Raw genomic sequence first — 21,149 nt, 5'->3', positions numbered from 1 at the left:
TCATAATGTGTCTGCACAAGTAAGGGTGTCCACAGATACAGGCCATGTGGAACTGCTGGTTGTGAGTGTGTTTGAAGCCTGGGCTTCTTATGTGACGTTTTTTATTACAACAATTTTTTTTTTAAAAAAAATTGCTTAGAAATGGATTGCAATCACAAGGAAAAATTAAAAGGATGTGTAAATGTGCTGCCAAAGGTATAACTCAAGCAATAACTGTTGTTTTCAAGTCTGCTCATACAATTGCTCTTGAAACGGATCAAGACATGTCACTCCTTATTTTCTACCCACATTTGGTCACTCGTGACAAAATGTTATTGTATTGTTCCGCATATAAATGCTTAAGAAAATATGTTGTACAAATGTATTGCTAGATAAAAAATAGTCCACATACAGTTGGTTTTGTTGTAAACAAAACATACACGAATTTATTACACTACCAGAATAATATTTTACTAGATTCTAATATCGTACTGCACTACAACAACATTTTACATGGAACTAACTACGCCTATGATTTTGGTATTCCATGTCTCTCTAATCTTTAAAATACTTGAACAACCCAAATAAAAGAAACTATTCTGTCCATAAGAGTAAAATTGAGATAGTAACCACAGCCTAATTTCGTCATCATCGTCGTGCAAATACATGAATTATTCAAAATTAGAATTTGACCTTGCACTGTACTCTGCTACGAGCTTTGCAAATGACGATGACTTGTTATCCAGCAGCTTTGTTGGAGAATCGTACTCCTCAATAACTCCTGCACCCAAGGAAATAAAATGTTAAAATCAAGAAGATTATACGCAAATAGTCTAAAAGATAAATGAGAGACTAATGAGGAGACACAAACCATTATTTAAAAGTAGGACCATGTCACTATCAAGTACAGATGTTATTCGATGTGCAATGGTTATGACGGTGGAATCAGTGAAGTGTTGCCTAAGGGTCTCCTGAATCAGATTATCAGTTGCAGTATCAACTGATGCAGTAGCTTCATCAAGCACCAGGACCTTGCTTTTCTTGAGTAGCACACGACCTAGACAGACCAGCTGCCTTTGACCCATACTCCAGTTCTCTCCATTCTCGCTAACTGCAACCATCATAGGAACACTAGAAATAAGAATCCGCAGTTATATGGATTTAAGAAATTTTCATAAAATTTTAATATATAATGGTGGATGAAGACCTGCTGAATCAAGCTTGCCTTCCTTCTTTCTAACTTCATCTCCAAGTTGGCACTTGTCAAGAGCCTAAGCAATTCAAATACATATTATTAACTAAGCCGCCCAAACTACACGTGACATTTCAGAGTATCTTAAATCAATTCGAGAGAAGAACTTCCAAACTCACCTCCCAAATTTTTTCATCTGTGTACTCTTCAAGTGGATCCAAATTGCTTCGTACTGTCCCCTCAAACATGGTAGGATCCTGAGGAATGATGTTCAATCTAGATCGTAAATCATGCAGTCCAATTGAGGAAATGTTGACACTGTCTATCAAAATTTGCCCAGCTGTTGGTTCAACAATGCGGAAGAATGTCTGTATGAGAGTTGATTTACCACTGCCTGTTCTGCCCACTATTCCAGTCTTCATTCCTCCAGGTAAAGTGCATGTCAGGCCTCGTAATACAAGTGGCAGATGAGGAGCATATCGGACCTATATTCATGCCCAAAACCATTACATATAGTCATAAAGTATAGGGGAACTATTTTTGCATTAAGAAAAAATAAACAAATAGCATGGAAGTAGAAATTACCTGCAGATCATGAATATCAACTGCTCCATGTGATGGCCAACTATGATCTGGCCCATTTGCTTCTATCACGAGAGGCGGCTCACTTGGGATAGAAGTGTATTGAAGTATCCTTTCAACTGATATAATTTTATTCTCCATATTGCACATGTTCCGTATGACCCAAGCTTGTAAAATGTTCAGATTAAGTCCGTATGTCACTGCCAATCCCGCAACGCCTTTAATTTATGAAGAAAAAAAAGAGTGAGAAATGCATTCCTTGTGCACCATTTGCCATGGAGCAAGAAACAATAGTCAATGAAGTTGACAAACAAGAACCACTTACTCGGATCAATTGTTCCCTCTGGAATGGAGATCAAGAAAACCAAAGAGAATACGAATACAATACAAGACAACATATCCAAACGGAAGCATAGCCACTCCATTGTACCAGCACTATGAAACTTGGGCCTAGAATTCCCATCTATCAATGTCATACTCGTGTCCCGGAATCTCGATTCCTGGTCAAAGCTCCTAATGGTAGTTGATCCTGACAATGTTTCAGCAAAATGTTGTATAACTGGAGCTTTGCTTACTCCAATTAACCGTGCCAATTCTCGTGCTGAAGGAAGGTAATATTGCTGCAATTGATAAGATCATTAGAACAATTCTCATTACAAATAAACTGAAATACGTGCCTACTAAGAAACACAGACACTTGTATGAGGTGCCGTGTCCGTGTTTGATACCAACACTTCATTAACACTCCTAAACACGTCCCTGATACATCATGATTGTGTCCATAATTTAAAAATCATTTTTATTATTTTGGACACTTAATCGACACATCTCAGCCACTTGGCAACAATTCTCGCATATTTGGTCAACACATTCTAGACACTCATACAATATATCCCACACTTTATCCTATATAAAACAAACATATGACAGTCCTAAATATAACATTATGAACATAGTGTCCAACCTGTTTTTCTTTATAAAATTAACATTAAACACATGTCACACTATGTAATATGAACTAAAACTTAACTACAATGACAAGATAGAATAGTATTATAATATATTCTCTTTTATATTCAAATAGTGTCACCTTCTAACTTATGTAACTTTAGTATAAAAATTAAAATGTAATTAAAGTTTTATAATTCATGTAATCAAGAGATATACAAATGAAAGTTTATATTTATATATTAATAATATCCATGTCAAACTTTTTTAGAATTTGACGTGTCGGCGTAAACGTGTGGTATCTTAGCAATATCTATGTTGTGTGGAAAGTAAAATGAAACCTTCTTTCATGTTAGGAATTAGGGGGTTGAGTAAGAAATTTAGGCATACTATTGTTAAATATTTCTTTATACATATATTATTTTTTAAAAAAAAATATCTTAGTTTTTTTTATTAAAAAAAAAAAAAAATGCATAGCTAAGTGAACCAAACCAAGCCCAAGCCCTAAATTAGGGAGATCAAATTGAGTTTGGGAAGGAGTTTCATATCACAAGAAGAGTTTGGGATAATGGTGCTGTATACCAAATCTGCCACATTGTCATCACTGATCAGAAGCTTCCTCAAATTCTTGAGATTTAGAAACTATGCATATATATAATTCAAGGGAAAATATATGAATCTTATTAACAAGGATTTAACATCTGAATTCAAATATAAACAAGCGTGAATATATTGAAGTTCACGATAAAATGATGCTCAACCTTCATACAACCACAATATACAGAAGAAAAAGAAAACACTGCCCTGAATTTTCCTATCAAATGCTACAGAATAATACTACTTCTTACCCAGAAAGGTCGTAAAGCTACAGTTACTTTTAGCTTAGGCATTAAATTATAAGATTCTAACTACTAAAAAAATAAAATAAAAGCAGAGATAAGGTTAGCCTACCTGTAGCCAGACACAGACTGCAAGCACAGGAATGAAAACAATGAAGACCTGCCATGCAACCTGCGACATTACTGCAATAATTCCCAGGAGTTGTATCATTGTGAAAGCAAAGGCGCCAACTTGAATTGGAATGTTCAAGTCCACTGTGCTTTGGTCGGTGGATGCCTGTCAAAGAAAACAACTGGATCAACTAAGATATTCAACTTCTGATTTACTTTTTGGTGAGTGTAAAAATTCCACCATTTATGACTAAAACATGAAATAATAATAACAATAAACAAATAAATACATGCTTACTGTAACGATCCCAAAACTGATATTTTTTTAAACAAAAAAAAAATTCGGCATGACCTCCCCTAAAAATAGGCCTATCACAACCTGTTTAAATTCATTTTTAACCTATCATGGCTCAAATTCCGAATTCACGGCAATAGTAGATGAGAATACACAATCAAATGACCTCAATAATACTTCAAACTAGTATTACTCTCCCCATTCATCAATCAGGTTTACATGTTATCAAATTCACATCCAAAATATCATCTAATAACATAATTATATTACCTAACCATGGTTTTGAAAAATAAATACACATTACTACACTTTTGGGGCCTTACAAAAATGGGAGATATACAAAAGATACAAAATGAGCTCCAAGTCATCCTTAAGCTTGTGGAAGATCGGCATCCACTACCTCCTTACCGGTTCCTGGAAAATGTTAAATAAAATGGGGTGAGCATAAAGCTCAGTAGAGAGTGCCTAAGACGCACCTCTTGTAGCCCCGTGAATCCAAACAAAGCATAGGCCAATAGGAAGAGGGGTCATGCAAAATGAGGGAAACACATATTAAATTCCAATTCCAAACAATCATATGTAAAATGCCATGAATGCTATGATATGCGTGTCACTCCCCATTTCTCAGAAAACAACCATACTTTTCAAACTGTTAATATAACCCGCCCTTTGGTGACCCCGCAGCGACACGAGAGGAAGATTGGCTAGTGTCCCTGACCCTTGGTAACCCCGCGGCGTCATTATGGGGCCCAGCTAGCTCAATCACGCTAGGGCGACTCCCTAGTCCCCTCTAGGCTATATTAACCTCCGGCCCTTTGGTACCCCCGCGGCAACCGGGTTTCTAAAAAAAAAACTTTTTCAACAAAGCTTTCCCGAAAATCCCCATTCTTTCATTTTTCAAAAGTCATTTCCATACGTGCAATCCCCAATGATGAATTCATGAATGCCACATACTTTCAATGTTGTAATATAAGGGATTTCTAACATTTGTCATGCCGTGACAATATCATAAAATGGGGAATTTAATACCACAATTTACAACATATGCTCACAACAATCAATTAGATATTTAGCATTATAATAAGCATGATAAATCAACCACTTATCACAATTTCCATACAATCCAACAAATACACATAGATACATGTTTCACATACACAATTAAATCATTTAAGGAGTAATCCATCTAAACTAAGCATGCTTATCACATAAGTCAACAAACACACATATATAAAATCTTTATATGCACCATTAAATCATTTTTAAAGCAATCAACCTTAAATCAAGCATGTTTGGCCAAAATTCTAGAGGAATAACTCACTAAGATACAAGAAAAGTGTGAATTAGACACCTTTACCTCTAATTGAGCAAAAACCCCAATTTTCTTCACAAACCCTAGAAATGGGTCCTAAGATTCGAAGTTCAAAGGGTGCACCAAATCTGGAATTGTTGGTATGTATGCGTAGAGCTCGACACAAGCTTCGTTTTGCCTTAAACGGCACCTCAATCCGACAAAAGGTGGAGGAGTAATCTAAGAATGAAGTTTGAGTTCAAAAAGAAAAAGAAAAAAAACAAGAAACAGAGACAGAAGGAAGGGCCAGCGGGAGAGAAGAAAAATGGAGACCAATTGTGGTCTCAAACCCTTTTTGGGTGTGGTGGTGGGTCCCACCAAAATTTTAATTTGCTTTCTCTTTTTTTTTTTTTTTTTACTCAATGTACATCACACACACAGACATATATATATATATAAAGGCACAAACATTACACTCTCCCCAACTTTAAAAGATTTCGTCCCCGAAATCAAGACATACCTGAGGAAGAAAACAACTCTGGATACTTGGAGCGAACCTCCTGTTCAAGCTCCCAAGTAGCTTCCTCGACTCCGTGGTGTCTCCAAAGGACTTTCACCATTGGTATCGTCTTGTTCCTCAACACCTTCTGTTGTGTGTCAAGAATCTGAACTGGTCCTTCCTCGTAGGAAACATCCTCATCAATATCCACATCAACCCAACTCAAAATGTGAGATGGATCCGGCTCGTACTTTCGTAACATCGATACATGAAAGACATTGTGAACTCTGTCCATCTGTGGTGGTAAAGCAAGTCTGTAGGCAACCTCTCCTACCCGATCCAAAATCTCGAATGGTCCAATAAATCGTGGCGACAACTTGCCACTTTTCCCGAATCTCATCAATCCCTTCCGTGGAGAAACCCGTAGAAAAACGTGGTCTCCCACCTCAAAGGATAACGGTCGTCTTCGCTTATCCGCATAGCTCTTCTGTCGGCTCTGAACTGTAAGTAACCTCCGTCTTATCAATTTAATCTTCTCAGTAGTCTCGAGTACAATGTCGGGTCCTAAGGCGGCTGTCTCGCCTACCTCAGTCCAACAAACAGGAGACCTACAAGGTCTACCATACAACGCCTCAAATGGAGCCATCTGGATGCTCGCCTGATAACTGTTGTTGTAGGCAAACTCAATAAGTGGAAGGTGATCCTCCCAACTACCTCCCAAATCAAGTACACATGCCCGAAGCATATCCTCCAAAATCTGGATAGTACGCTCCGACTGACCGTCCGTCTGTGGATGGAATGCCGTACTAAGATGCAACGCTGAACCAAACGCTACTTGAAGTCCTTCCCAGAACTTCGAAATGAACTTAGCATCCCTATCTGACACAATGGTTACAGGAACTCCATGCAACCTTACAATCTCCTTCACATAAAGAACACCAAGCTTCTCTGCATCATCTGTTGCCTTAATAGGCAAAAAGTGAGCCGTCTTGGTTAATCTGTCAATGATGACCCATACGGCCTCATTGCCCCTTCTTGACCTTGGAAAACCTGTCACAAAATCCATAGCAATATGCTCCCATTTCCATTGCGCTACAGGTAATGGTTGCAACAAACCTGCTGGCCTCTGATGTTCGGCCTTCACCTGCTGACAGGTAAGGCATCTAGCCACAAACTGTGCAACATCTTTCTTCATCCCGTTCCACCAATACTGACGTCTCAAATTGTGATACATCTTGGTACCACCTGGATGAACTGCAAAACGGGAAGTGTGAAACTCCCGTAGGACATCCTCACGACAAACTGTGGGAACCACCAACAAACCCCTGAACCGTAGACCCCCATCTGCATGCAAGGCCCAATCTTTCACTGTCTCACCACTAGAGATCAAAGCGTGGATGGCATCTAAGTCCAGGTCCTGTCTCTGTGACTCAATCACTCGTACAACAAGAGTAGGCTGAGCCACAAGACTAAATAAGAATGCCGACTCACTGCAAGCATCATCATCACAACACTGTAATCCCATCTCTGCCAGATCTTCAAGCATCTTCCACTTCCGAATAGCTAAACTGGCCAAAGTTCCACGAGATTTCCGGCTTAAGGCATCCGCTACCACATTCGCCTTGCTCGGATGATATTGCAAGTCAAAATTGTAGTCGTCCAAGAATTCGACCCATCGCCTCTGTCTATTGTTCAAGTCCTTTTGGGAGAAAAGGTACTTGAGACTTTTGTGATCTGAAAATACCTCGAATCTCTCACCATACAAGTAATGTCTCCAACACTTCAAGGCAAATACAACTGCCGCTAACTCCAGGTCATGAGTAGGGTAGTTGTACTCATGAGTCTTCAACTGTCGAGACCCATAAGCCACTACTCTACCATCCTGCATCAACACACATCCCAACCCGTCACGTGAAGCATCACAATAGATCACATAACCTAAGCCACGCTCAGGTATCACCAACACTGGAGCTGTAGTCAATCTCGTCTTCAATTCCTGAAAAAATGAATCACAGGCCTCATTCCAGACAAACTTGACCCCTTTCCGGGTCAAACGGGTCATAGGAGCTGCCAAACGGGAGAAATCCTTCACAAATCTCCGATAGTAACCCGCTAAACCAAGAAAACTGCGGATCTCAAACACATTCTTGGGTCGCTCCCAAGTCAAAACTGCTTCAACCTTTGATGGATCAACTGATACTCCACCTTCTGAAACAACATGCCCCAAAAACTTCACCTCCTGTAGCCAAAACTCACATTTCTCGTATTTGGCATACAATCGGTGTTCCCGCAAAATATGTAAAACAATACTCAAATGGACCTCGTGATCTTCCCGAGTCCGTGAGTACACAAGAATGTCATCCACGAAAACTACCACAAACTGGTCCAAGTAATCGTGAAAGACGCGGTTCATCAAGTCCATGAATGCCGCTGGCGCATTAGTCAAGCCAAAAGGCATAACAAGGAACTCATAGTGTCCATACCGTGTACGGAATGCTGTCTTCGGGATATCCTCATCCCTAACCCGCAACTGATAATAGCCAGACCTCAAGTCAATCTTCGAGAAACAACTGGCTCCCCAAACTGATCAAATAAATCATCTATCCTTGGCAAAGGATACTTGTTCTTGATGGTGGCATGATTCAACTTCCGATAATCAATGCACAACCTCAACGAACCATCTTTCTTCTTAGCAAACAAAACCGGTGCGCCCCACGGTGACACACTCGGTCGGATGAAACCTTTCATCCTCAAATCATCAAGCTGCCTCTTCAATTCTTCCAATTCAACTAGTGCCATACGATACGGTGCCATAGAAATCAGCGCGGTACCTGGCATTAACTCAATAGAGAACTCCACTTCTCGGTGTAGAGGCAACTCTGTCAAATCTTCTGGAAAAACATCCAAGAAGTCACAAACAATCACCGGATAAACTCCTCCCACGACATCATCTTCTTTAGCTAAAAGGCTAGCCAAGAAGTAATCACCACGACTCCGTTTATGAATTCCATACAACGACGATGATTGGGAATCACTCCGATCTCCCGTGAAAAAGAAACAGTCTCCTTCTGGAGTGCAAACTGTAATTCTCCCTTTGAAACAATCGATCGTGGCATGAAAGAAGGCCAACCAATCCATCCCGAGAATGACATCAAAGCTAGTCATCTCCAGGAGGATAAGGTCAAACACAAAGGTCCGCCCGGCTATCACAATGGAGCAATCCCGCACAATTCGGCTCAAAGACACTGAAACCCCAACTGGCGTATCAACACTCAACGCCCGTTCCAAGAAACTAACTTCCAGCCCCGATGCAAGTGCAAATGATGATGAAATGAAAGAATGAGATGCACCAGAGTCAAACAAAACACGGGCCCAACAACCAAACACTAGAAATATACCTCGAAAAACTGACGGTCCAGAAGATGCATCGGTCTGTGCCAGTGCAAAAACACGTCCCTGTGGTACCTGTGCCTGAGGACTGCCAACCTGAACACCTGACTGCTGCACTGACATAGTAGGAGTATCCCTCCTAACTGACCGTGAACCCTGTGAAGACATGGCAGGCTGTGGTGGTGGCGGTCTGAAACCTGATTGAACTGTAGCCGACTGAGACGGCCTCTGTTGTGACCCCCTGCCACTACCTGTGCCTGATCCCTGGCCTGGACAATCACGAATCAAGTGACCCTGCTGGCCACACCCATAACAAGCCTTCGGAGCTGACGAAACTGAAGACGATCTCATCGGACAACTGGACTTGTAATGTCCGGGCTGCTGACATTGAAAGCAAACAACTGCATTCCTATCAAACCCAGCTGGCAACGGAGTGGTAGGAGTAGATCGTACAGACTGCTGTCCCTGAAACTGAGATGGACTGCCCCTGTTCCTTTTCCAAGAAGATCCCTCTGAGGATGGCCCTGCACCCCTCTTTTGCTTCAATTGCTCTCTTCTTGCATCTTTCTCTCTATTGTCAGCCTCCAGCATCAAAGCCCTTTCCACTGCTTCAGAGTAAACCTTAATAAACTGTGCCGTGATCAACGGCCTCATTCGATCATTGAGACCTGAGACAAACTTCCGAGTCTTATTAGCTTCATCTCTCACCACTTCTGGAGCAAAACGGGAGAGTGAGGTGAACTTGTTCTCATACTCCGCCACTGACATGTTCCCTTGAATAAGATTATGAAACTGGTCTTGTAACTCCCATCTTTTGGAAAGCGGAAAATACTTCTCATAAAACAGTTCCTTGAACCTGTCCCAGCTCATCTCTTCAATCTTGTACTGGTTGGTGACTGACTTCCACCAAACCTTAGCATCCTTAGCAAACTTATACGTAGCTAGGATGATCTTTAGATGATCTTCTGTCACATCCATTGAAGTTAGTTGGGTTTCAACTTGATCCAAGTAGTCATCTGCTACCATTGGATCCGCACTGCCCTCAAACATAACCGGCATCAGCTGAGAAAACCCCTTAATGATCTTGAGACGCTTCTGAGCTGGAGTCTCCTCAACTTGAACTGTAGGTTGTGGTACCAACTGCGGCTGAGCAACAATAGTTGCTCTCACGACATTTTGCAACAAACGATTAAACTCCAGTGCCATAGAACCTTCACCCACTTCTACGGGTACGGGTGTTTCAACATTTTCTCTTCTTGGGGGAACAGCTCTTGGGGGAATCAAGTCCCTAAGAAGCATGTTCTCATCAACTGGCTCCGCCGGATTGGAGCTAGAGCTCTCACCAACATCGCTCCTTATTGGCCTAGGGCCAACTTCTCTAGGTTCCTCACGCCGTGATATCGTGCTATAAAATAAGAAAACGATTCAGAAACATGACACTAAGGTCCACTGTGGACGACTCAACAAGAATTAATACCGTACAACACTTAGCATGCAAGACTATGCAAGAAACATTTTAACATAAACAAGTAAGCAAGTAAGCACATAGGCAGTTAAGCATGCTCATTTAAATAAGATACCACGTAGCAAGTAGTCAAGTAAACAATACAAACAACATCCCATGCGACTCTATGTAGGCCTCTACCCGTCGTCCTAAAGGTTTTCGAACCTTGGCTCTGATACCAAATTTGTAACGATCCCAAAACTGATATTTTTTTAAACAAAAAAAAAATTCGGCATGACCTCCCCTAAAAATAGGCCTATCACAACCTGTTTAAATTCATTTTTAACCTATCATGGCTCAAATTCCGAATTCACGGCAATAGTAGATGATAATACACAATCAAATGACCTCAATAATACTTCAAACTAGTATTACTCTCCCCATTCATCAATCAGGTTTACATGTTATCAAATTCACATCCAAAATATCATCTAATAACATAATTATATTACCTAACCATGGTTTTGAAAAATAAATACACATTACTACACTTTTGGGGCCTTACAAAAATGGGAGATATACAAAAGATACAAAATGAGCTCCAAGTCATCCTTAAGCTTGTGGAAGATCGGCATCCACTACCTCCTTACCGGTTCCTGGAAAATGTTAAATAAAATGGGGTGAGCATAAAGCTCAGTAGAGAGTGTCTAAGACGCACCTCTTGTAGCCCCGTGAATCCAAACAAAGCATAGGCCAATAGGAAGAGGGGTCATGCAAAATGAGGGAAACACATATTAAATTCCAATTCCAAACAATCATATGTAAAATGCCATGAATGCTATGATATGCGTGTCACTCCCCATTTCTCAGAAAACAACCATACTTTTCAAACTGTTAATATAACCCGCCCTTTGGTGACCCCGCAGCGACACGAGAGGAGGATTGGCTAGTGTCCCTGACCCTTGGTAACCCCGCGGCGTCATTATGGGGCCCAGCTAGCTCAATCACGCTAGGGCGACTCCCTAGTCCCCTCTAGGCTATATTAACCTCCGGCCCTTTGGTACCCCCGCGGCGACCGGGTTTCTAAAAAAAAAACTTTTTCAACAAAGCTTTCCCGAAAATCCCCATTCTTTCATTTTTCAAAAGTCATTTCCATACGTGCAATCCCCAATGATGAATTCATGAATGCCACATACTTTCAATGTTGTAATATAAGGGATTTCTAACATTTGTCATGCCGTGACAATATCATAAAATGGGGAATTTAATACCACAATTTACAACATATGCTCACAACAATCAATTAGATATTTAGCATTATAATAAGCATGATAAATCAACCACTTATCACAATTTCCATACAATCCAACAAATACACATAGATACATGTTTCACATACACAATTAAATCATTTAAGGAGTAATCCATCTAAACTAAGCATGCTTATCACATAAGTCAACAAACACACATATATAAAATCTTTATATGCACCATTAAATCATTTTTAAAGCAATCAACCTTAAATCAAGCATGTTTGGCCAAAATTCTAGAGGAATAACTCACTAAGGTACAAGAAAAGTGTGAATTAGACACCTTTACCTCTAATTGAGCAAAAACCCCAATTTTCTTCACAAACCCTAGAAATGGGTCCTAAGATTCGAAGTTCAAAGGGTGCACCAAATCTGGAATTGTTGGTATGTATGCGTAGAGCTCGACACAAGCTTCGTTTTGCCTTAAACGACACCTCAATCCGACAAAAGGTGGAGGAGTAATCTAAGAATGAAGTTTGAGTTCAAAAAGAAAAAGAAAAAAAAACAAGAAACAGAGACACAAAGAAGGGCCAGCGGGAGAGAAGAAAAATGGAGACCAATTGTGGTCTCAAACCCTTTTTGGGTGTGGTGGTGGGTCCCACCAAAATTTTAATTTGCTTTCTCTTTTTTTTTTTTTTACTCAATGTACATCACACACACAGACATATATATATATATAAAGGCACAAACATTACACTTACTAAGAAACAAATGCAAAGTCACTTACTCTATTCAGGATTCGGCCACTAGGGGTGGAATCAAAGAAAGACATGGGGGCACGGAAAATGCACAAATGCATTCTATTGAATAGTAGAGTCGCTGTCTTATACCCAGCCGTAACTAGAAGCACAGCTCTCATAAGGATACAGAAAGAACTTCCAATAGCCAGTGAAACATAGACAATTATGAGAGTAGAACCACTAACTGGAGCTGCCACATCCTTTGACACAGGGGTTGCCCAAGCCATCCAATAATTGCTCCCAATTTGAAGTAGCTGAAAGAGAACTTGTGACAACAATATGAAGGGCACAAGAACTCCTCCATAGGCTGTTGTGATATATTTCCAGTATACAGAAAGGCCAACTCTACCTTTCTCTCTTTCTTCTTCTTGAACAAGCTGTCCTTTTGGCCCCAAATTATCATCTCCTTTATCAATATGACCATTAACAGTATCCTCTTTCTTAACAACCTTCTCACCACTCTCCATACCATCCTTGCTGATAGTTGAATTTTCAGAGACTGACCCTTCCTCTATGGAATCGAGCGCCAATAAAGCTTTCTCATGTGCACCAACAAGTTCCATAAAGTTGCTTCCTGAATTGAGAATTTCTTTGTATTTTCCAGCTTGTGTAATTTTCCCATCTTTCATAACCTGAAGATACAGTAATTAGTTACATACCATGAGTTGCATCCATGGATAAAAATGCATGGAAATTATAAAATATGAGTAGCTCACCAGAATGAGATCTGCAGCAGGTAAGAACTCTACTTGATGAGTAACGTAAATAACTGTTTTTGACCCCAGAAATCGAAGTAAACATTCCTGTCATATTAAGATTAGAAAAGAAACCGTGGTAATTGACCAATATATTGTTGAAATCCAAAAAAAAATTAAAATTAAAAAAGATGAAATAAAAGCCACAAATCAGAGTAAGAAAATGGAATTCCAAGAGATACAGAATTACCTCAAACTATGTTTACATTCTATAAGGACAACATCAATCTAATTGTATGAACAAAAATTGTTACAAATAGAATTTGGAAAAAACTAAAAGTTTTTACTAAAGTAAATTTTTTTTTTTTTATCCCGGTAAAGAAGTTGTCATTGAAGTAATTTTGCTATAATTGAATAAAAACAGTGACTTTCTTGAACAAAGATGTGAACATATGTAGCTCAAACAGAGAAATAGTTAAGAGTGTAGATGCAAAGAATAGTTACCTTAAAAAGATGAGTCCCTGTATGAGCATCCACAGCACTAAACGGATCATCAAATAGATAAATATCAGCATCTTGGTACAAAGCACGGGCGATCTGTATTCTCTGCTTCTGCCCGCCACTCAAATTTATCCCCCTCTCACCTATAACTGTCTGATCACCAAAGGACAGAATTTCCAGGTCCTTCTTTAAGCAACATGCATCAAGAACCTGCTCATACTTTTCCCTATCCATCTCCTTACCAAACAGTATATTATCTTCTATCTTTCCACTCTGTATCCAGGGTGACTGAGCAACATAGGCCTTTGTCCCACTGAGTTTCACGCTCCCAGATACTTTGGGCATTTCTCCAAGAATACATGAGAGTAAGCTCGACTTGCCAGACCCAACAGTACCACAAACAGCAACTATCATGCCATGAGACACACTTAAATTTATATCTTTCAGTGTTGGATTCGGGGAAGATACATCCCAAGAGAAATTCCCGTCAACAATTTCAAATGCTGTGTCAGAACTACCTCTCGGAAGCTTTTCTATAACATCAGGTTGCAGGTCCTCCAGACGAAGGAATGATGCAATTCGGTCGAGGGAAACTTTAACCTGAGCTATCATGGAGATTGTGTCAGGAAGATTATATATACACTCTTGAAGTATTCTAAATGTCGCAAGTGCAGATAGTATCTTCCCTGATTCAAGTGGGATCCCCATAAGCATACAAGCACCAAAAGTGACCACGGACACAAATGTAGGGGCAACCCAGAAGACAAAAGTGGTCATCGCTAAAGTATATAAATATTTTCTCAACCATCCAGTCTCAATATCCCGGTGCTTGATAATTTTAGACAAGAACTTCATCTCCCACCCCTGAAGCTTGAGAATTCTCATGTTCCTCAAGATTTCAGAGGTTGACTTCATCCTTTTATCTTTAGATGCCATCAACTTAGTCTGGAAATTCTTCTGCATCCTTCCTAGTGGAATATTCGCCAACATCACAAGTACAGTAGCCACAAATGCGGCAATTGAAGCAAGCCCAAGATTTTTATACAAGATCCCCAATGCCAGAGAAACTTGCAAGATCACCATCCACGGATCGTGCATGTACCAACTAAAGTCATCAATCCTCTCAGCATCAACCGTCATGAAATTGATGATCTCCCCAATAGCGTGGCCCTGCTTCGATTGGCAAGATAGGGTCAAACCCTTATTGTAGATCATGGCAACAAGTGCTGCCCTGGCCCTAATTCCAGCCTGCTGCAACCTAAAGAACCGATGCCTCTTCGCCAAGCACTCGACAAGCTTTGCCACGAAGAATGCAGAAACCAAATAGTAGCCTTCATTTTTGAACACTTGACTTCCATTAAGGTATTGAACAAAGGTGTCGATGAGGTATGGTCCGACATAGGAAGCCAATGTGTATAACAGCACAAAGAACCCAGTTAATAGAATCTCCCTCCACACTGTGAAAATCAATGCCTTGGCCAGCTTAAGCGTGGTGACTCCAGTATTACTACCACTAGATTCTAGCTTATTTCTAAAAATTGGAAAGGCCTCTCTGACAGTATCAACACCAGCAAGCTGAGGCACATCCTCGAGGTCTAATGTTTTCTTCTTACCAATGGCAATCAAAGGACCAATCCAGGAGAAAGTAAGGATACTAAAAAAACTAGCATTCAAATAAGGGGTTACAGTTTGATCCCCTTTGGACTTGTTAGACGCTGTACAATTACTCAAATTGGTACCACCATTCAAAAGGGGCTCTTGAAGAAGGGTGTCTTCACCCTCTTTCTTACCAAAAACCCCCACAAAACAGAAGAATAATCCCGAAAGGACAGAAACAACATCCGACACCACGAATTTAAGTGGTAAAGAGTCTTGATTTTTGTAATTAACATAGTCTATAACAAGGCAAATACAAGAAATTGAAAAATAAGAACCCCACCAAAGTCTTAATAGAAATGGGAACTTGGGTTCACCTGATTTCAAGAATTGGGTGTGCAAGTAAACAGAGACTGCTAACCAAGCAAGAGTTCTGAGTGCAAAATCAAGAATGGTTACAATCTTTCCCTCAGACCAAACATTTTTATACCAATAAAAGCAGGTCAATAAAGACAGAACAAGATTGAAAAGACACAAACCCAAACAAGAAAACAGAGTATGCTTGTAATACAGAAACCTAGTATTACCAATACTTCGTTTTGGGGCCTCATTTCGACCGATCCTGAAACTCTTGCAAACCCAAGAAATAGACAGAACGATCAACAAAATTAGATGTAAAGAACCAGAAAACTCACGTACGAAGATGGGTTTGAAGAGAAAATCAGATACTGTGTACACTGATGAATCATAGTGAGAGAAGAAAACTGACATACCCTGCTTTGATGCTTCAATAAATTCCATCTTTTTGTGAGTGAGGGGAGATGGGTATGTCAGAATTCTTGGAGAGGGTTTTGAAGTTAGAGAGTAGTGTGATATTATATCTTATACTGATTGTTTATATATAGATGTGTATATGCGATTTTGTGGCTTGGAGAGTGTAGGTGAAAGTAGAGAGAGAGTCAAAGTTTGAAGCTTGAGCACAGTATAACGTGGTGCGCAAGATTAAGCTGACGGAGGGAGACAAGAAATGGGAAGACAAGTGGACGAAAGTTTCTTTTTCTCAGAAATGATGGGGCACATACGACATGGACATACAGTGGGGGTAGGGTTTTTCATCTCATTTAACGAACTACCAATACGGTCCTCAACATCTTCTTCAATAATTTAAAATTAACAATACTATATATTATATATTCATGATGAATCTGATACGACGTCATCTAATCATCACTCTTTGTTGTTTTTTTTTGTTTTTTATTTTATTTTATTTTATTTTTTACTTGTAGAACCCCAATTGGAAAAAGGGAGGCCATATTGACACTTTAATTTTTTTTTAAATTTATCTCCTCCCTTTCTCTCTTTTTAAGATTTGATATTTATCTTTGTAATTAATCATGGAAGACAAAAGCAAATCGAAAAATTGTTAATGAGATTGGTTAATACTAGTAATATTTTTTTTTTTTTTTTTTGCCCCTTTCATATTGTGTGCTTTGAGTTTAATTTGAATTTTTTTTCCTTCCATCTGATTTTTAAAAATTATTTTAGAATGTCTTTAAATTTCAAAGTATACTTTTTTGATGAGAAAAGTAGTAATTATTTTTATAATAAAATCTCAACAACAGTGATTTTGCGAAAAGAGAAAGCAAGAGATGGGTACTATGTACAATTATGTTTGTCTTTTAACGTGTTATAATGTTTGAGTTTTCTATAATTCTAATTTAATTTTTATGTTATATTGTATTTTAATATTCCGTAATAAACTAAACCGCATTCCAAAAAAAATTAAGAACTAGGCAGAGATTAAATTCAGTTGGATAAATTCCCTTTTCACGAAAAAAAAAAAATTATTGTGGCTTAGAATCAGATAGCAAATTATTGTAGGTTGGTGGTCACATACCATTAAAAAATGGCATCTGTTATTCTGAAAGCCATCTTTGCATATAAAGACATTGTTGTTATTTTCCTTTTGACCTCCATATTCAAACAACTTGACATGTCTTTTTCTGGCAAGAAAGTTACAAATTGGGGATATAATTGTTTCTTAGGGGTTAAAATGATAAAACAGTTGGTGATGTGACTACAAAGTTGGAATGCCATAAAAGTCTATAAAATAACGAATCATTTTGTAGAAATTTTCTTCTATCCACTCAACCATATCATAAAGTGCAACTCTACACTATACAGAGATTTGTATCATTATTCATTATTGATCATCCATTTCATAGTCTCAATTTACTATATATATATATAATAAAAAATCATCCCTCCATCTTAAATTAAATTTTTTTTTTTTAAGAATATAATTTTTTAAGAAGATGAATTTTAATATTTTTGTACTTTATTGATAATAATTCACTATAAATTGACCATAATTTGTTTTTTATAAATTTAATTTATTAAGTTTAAATCGGTAATATTAAAAAAAAAAAAAATTTAATTATAGTACTTTAACTTTATGACATTTATTTTGAAATAATCAAAAATAAAAAGACAAACATTTTATTTAAAATTTATTATATTCCATATTCATATCATATGTACTCATATCCACATATATATTCATATCCATACTTCTCGTAGCAATCAACCAATGGGATACAGGTCTTCAAATGGACATGGGACCCACCACCATGATCCATTACTCATTTTGTTCCAGAATCTAAGGTGCCCTTTTATCATGCTTTATGGTTCAATTATTTAACTAAAATATCCTTGCCAGTGCTAGACAAATTAATTCATTGAGAAAAAGATAAGGACACGACAAGCTTAATTTCTTGGGACAACCTACAAAAGGTAACCTTTATGGAATATATTTGATTATTCTGCAACAATTTCTAATCACGTGTTTGACGAATTGGCCACTTGTCTAGACAGAGTACGACGTGTCCGCATCACAAGCTTCAGCTCTTGGGGATAGGAGGATCTTCCATCAAATGGGCCGACTCCATTTTTCGGAAGGCCCATTCTTGTCTTGGGCTCTGTTTTTTAGTACGGATTACTTCTGTTTAATAACATAATTAATATTATCCTGATTGAATGCTTCTATGAATTATTCTCTAGTTTATATAAATCCCAATTTATTTTGAGATTCTAATCTCTGGTTTATGTAAACGAATATTATACCCAAAATGTTACGCCACGTGAGCAGCGCCTATTTTTTTTTTTTTTTTTACAAGTCAAAAAGTATTAGAAATTAAATCAGTAGATATAAAGAGTCAAAATTTGACACTCCAAAATCAATCGGAGACCCTAATCTACTGAGCTTTCGAAGCATCTGCAACAGCCACTTATACACAGCTTCAAAAGACAAATGATATCCAGGCTTACTTATTAGATCTACTTAATAAAGGGGTCTTTGACAACGATTTTTTATTTTTACTTTTACTATGACCCGAAATAGAAGTAGTATTTCTATTTTAGGGTGTGTTTAACACTAATTTGAAATTCATTTGATAGAGTAAATTTGTTGTAAGATTTTGGAAGGAAAGCATATTTGGTAAAAAGTGTTGTAAATTAAAAAAATTGAATGGCTAGCTAAAATTTTCATTTTAGAAAGAAAAATAAAATAAAATATGAACAATATGGAAGAAACCAAAAAACATCATTTTTATCCTCTGATTTTGGCTTCTTTTTCGGAAGCACTTCGATACTATTCAAATGACAGTAAATATTACCAAACATGTTTTGTATTTTTGTTTCACTACGATACACTAATAAAAACAAAAAATATGAAACCAAAGCATTAGCCCAACGGTCCAGAGTGAAACAACTAAGAACATTTATGACCTGAAGTGATTTGGACTCTTGAAGTGGACCTTTTATGCAAAGTTAAGATATTTATTCCTATCTATATGTGTTCATGAACGACTCAAATTCGGTTCCAGCTCGTTCATTAATTAAATGAGTTGAGCTCGAATTCAATTTCTAAGCTCTTTTAATAAACGAGCCGATCCAGAATAGTAATGTGCGCGGCTCGTGTAAGCTCGTGAACATGAGCTCGTGTAGGCTCGTTTATATTCATAAACATGAGCTCATGCAAGTTCGTTTATATTCGTTAATTGTAGGCTCGTTATAAGGTTCTTTAACATTTATTTCTATTTTTTAATGTAATTCTTTAATTTTTGAAAGTATAAGATAAATATACAATAATTTATTAAACTAGCTGGCAAGTTCGAAAGCAAGTCTAAACAAATTTTAACGATGAACTCAATTTATTTTCTTAAATGAGCTGAGCCTGAACTGAGTCTGTACTTTTTAACACCATGACGAGCCCAAGCTTAGTTTTTTGACCTCATCACGACCCCGAGTAGCCTAAGACTCGGCTTGGCTCGGCTCAGTTCATTTGTAGCCCTAATAAGAAACACCGAAAAAGCAATTTCAGGTTATAGCATTACCTTAATGCTATGATTGGAAGCACCAAATAGTGATTTTGAGATTGGAATCGGAGGATATCTAGTTTAAAATGAAATTTATTCAATCTTTAAACTAAATATTCTCTAATTTCAATCCCAAGACGACTGTTTCAATGCTCCCAAATGTAACACCATAGTAAATGTAATTCTAAACATGAAAAAAAAATATAAATAAATAATTAATAATAAAAAAATTGAAATAATTTCTATTTATGAGAATCGCTGAAAAAATCTATCGGACATTGAAGCATTACTAGTAGACTATGTTCAGCCGCATGGAATTGGAGTTTTGGATTTGGAATTTGTAGAATTAGAAAAAAAATTAGTTCAATTTTTTATAATTTTGAATTGAATTTTTCTTCAATTCCACTAATTTCAATTACAAGACTCCAATTCTATACAACCAAACATAACTTCATTGTAAATGTAATTTCAAACACGAAAAAAATAGTAAGGCTATATTCGGTTACATGGAATTGGAGCCTTAGAATTAGAATTAGTAGAATTGAAGAAAAACAACTTAGAAAATTGAATTAAAATTTTCTTCAATTGCACCGATTCAATTCTAAAGCTTCAATTTCATCTGGTGGAACACACCTAAAAGAGTTTATAATGAAATTTTATTTATTTGTTTGGAATTAGGATCTATGAATGGGTAGACTGGTAGAGTTTTCGTTTATTTGTCTTCTTCTTCTTTAGGCAGAGCGGTAGAGTTGGAAAATTAAAAATTTCCCTATGAGATTAGTTTAAAATAAAATTGAAATTGTACGAAATCCCATTATGCTACTGAAAACAAGTTTTGCGTCATATTGCATCATAGTGTTTGGCTTTTTAGCTTCAGAAAATCAATCTTACCTTCTCCAAAAATAGTCTGGAAAATACTTGTACGAGTTGGTTCCAAAATAGTGGTGTTTTATAATCTCAAGATGCTGGTATATACTGTATTTGATAGTTCCAAAATTATAACATAAACCAATGTCCGTCTCCAGACGTTTACTAATAGCCTCAAGTAATTGGACATTAAACATGCTTGATGCAAACAACAATTATAAAATACATTATTCTGTAAATTATCCCCGAAAGAAATGTGCCATTTCACCAAGCAATCTGCCAGTATGTAATATTTTAAAAAGAATTAGAGTATTATCTTATTAATGTGTTGATGTGGATGAGAGCCCGATTTGAAAAAATTATATATATATAACTTTGATTGGAGGTGTAACAAAAGTTACCGATTAATGAAATATATATATATATGCTTAAGTGTTAAGGATTGGTTCACTTTCTTTGACATTTAAACCGTAAACTGCTCTAATCCTGATGGT

The 21,149-nt window shown here is 37.7% G+C and overlaps 1 protein-coding gene across 3 annotated transcripts; it reads right to left on the bottom strand.

The window, feature by feature from the left end:
* Nucleotides 1-331: 331 nt before the first annotated feature.
* LOC132308363 (ABC transporter C family member 3-like) lies at nucleotides 332-16,451 on the bottom strand. 3 transcript variants are annotated; one of them, XM_059806423.1, is made up of 10 exons: nucleotides 13,820-16,439; nucleotides 13,337-13,423; nucleotides 12,608-13,252; nucleotides 3,653-3,817; nucleotides 2,079-2,373; nucleotides 1,757-1,971; nucleotides 1,351-1,656; nucleotides 1,187-1,250; nucleotides 851-1,090; nucleotides 332-760 (listed from the first exon to the last, which is right to left on the bottom strand). In XM_059806423.1, exons 1-10 carry the CDS (start codon nucleotides 16,211-16,213, stop codon nucleotides 651-653), a joined length of 4,521 nt encoding a protein of 1,506 aa, XP_059662406.1. In that variant the 5' UTR covers nucleotides 16,214-16,439; the 3' UTR covers nucleotides 332-650. The 3 variants fall into 3 exon arrangements, with proteins under 3 accessions (XP_059662406.1, XP_059662408.1, XP_059662407.1); XM_059806425.1 differs by lacking the exons at nucleotides 332-760; nucleotides 851-1,090; nucleotides 1,187-1,250; ... (2 more) ...; nucleotides 2,079-2,373; nucleotides 3,653-3,817 and adding an exon at nucleotides 10,398-10,531 and having other exon boundaries at nucleotides 13,820-16,451; XM_059806424.1 differs by lacking the exons at nucleotides 332-760; nucleotides 851-1,090; nucleotides 1,187-1,250; ... (2 more) ...; nucleotides 2,079-2,373; nucleotides 3,653-3,817 and adding an exon at nucleotides 10,803-11,226 and having other exon boundaries at nucleotides 13,820-16,451.
* Nucleotides 16,452-21,149: the final 4,698 nt, after the last annotated feature.

This window comes from Cornus florida, unplaced genomic scaffold, assembly GCF_030987335.1.
Source record: "Cornus florida cultivar Cherokee Brave unplaced genomic scaffold, ASM3098733v1 CherokeeBrave_3.0.0_Hap2_Chr05, whole genome shotgun sequence".
Taxonomy (NCBI): Eukaryota; Viridiplantae; Streptophyta; class Magnoliopsida; order Cornales; family Cornaceae; genus Cornus; species Cornus florida.
The sequence above is the reverse complement of the archived record's forward strand: the minus strand, read 5'-3'. Positions and strand labels throughout refer to the sequence as shown.

Coding starts and splice junctions, on each gene's coding strand:
- LOC132308363 (XM_059806423.1), bottom strand. CDS start 16,213: ATGGAATTTATTGAAGCATCAAAGCAGGGTATGTCAGTTTTCTTCTCT. Junction 13,253..13,336: donor CTGCTGCAGATCTCATTCTG/GTGAGCTACTCA, acceptor CTGTATCTTCAG/GTTATGAAAGATGGGAAAAT. Junction 761..850: donor GGTCCTACTTTTAAATAATG/GTTTGTGTCTCC, acceptor CCTTGGGTGCAG/GAGTTATTGAGGAGTACGAT.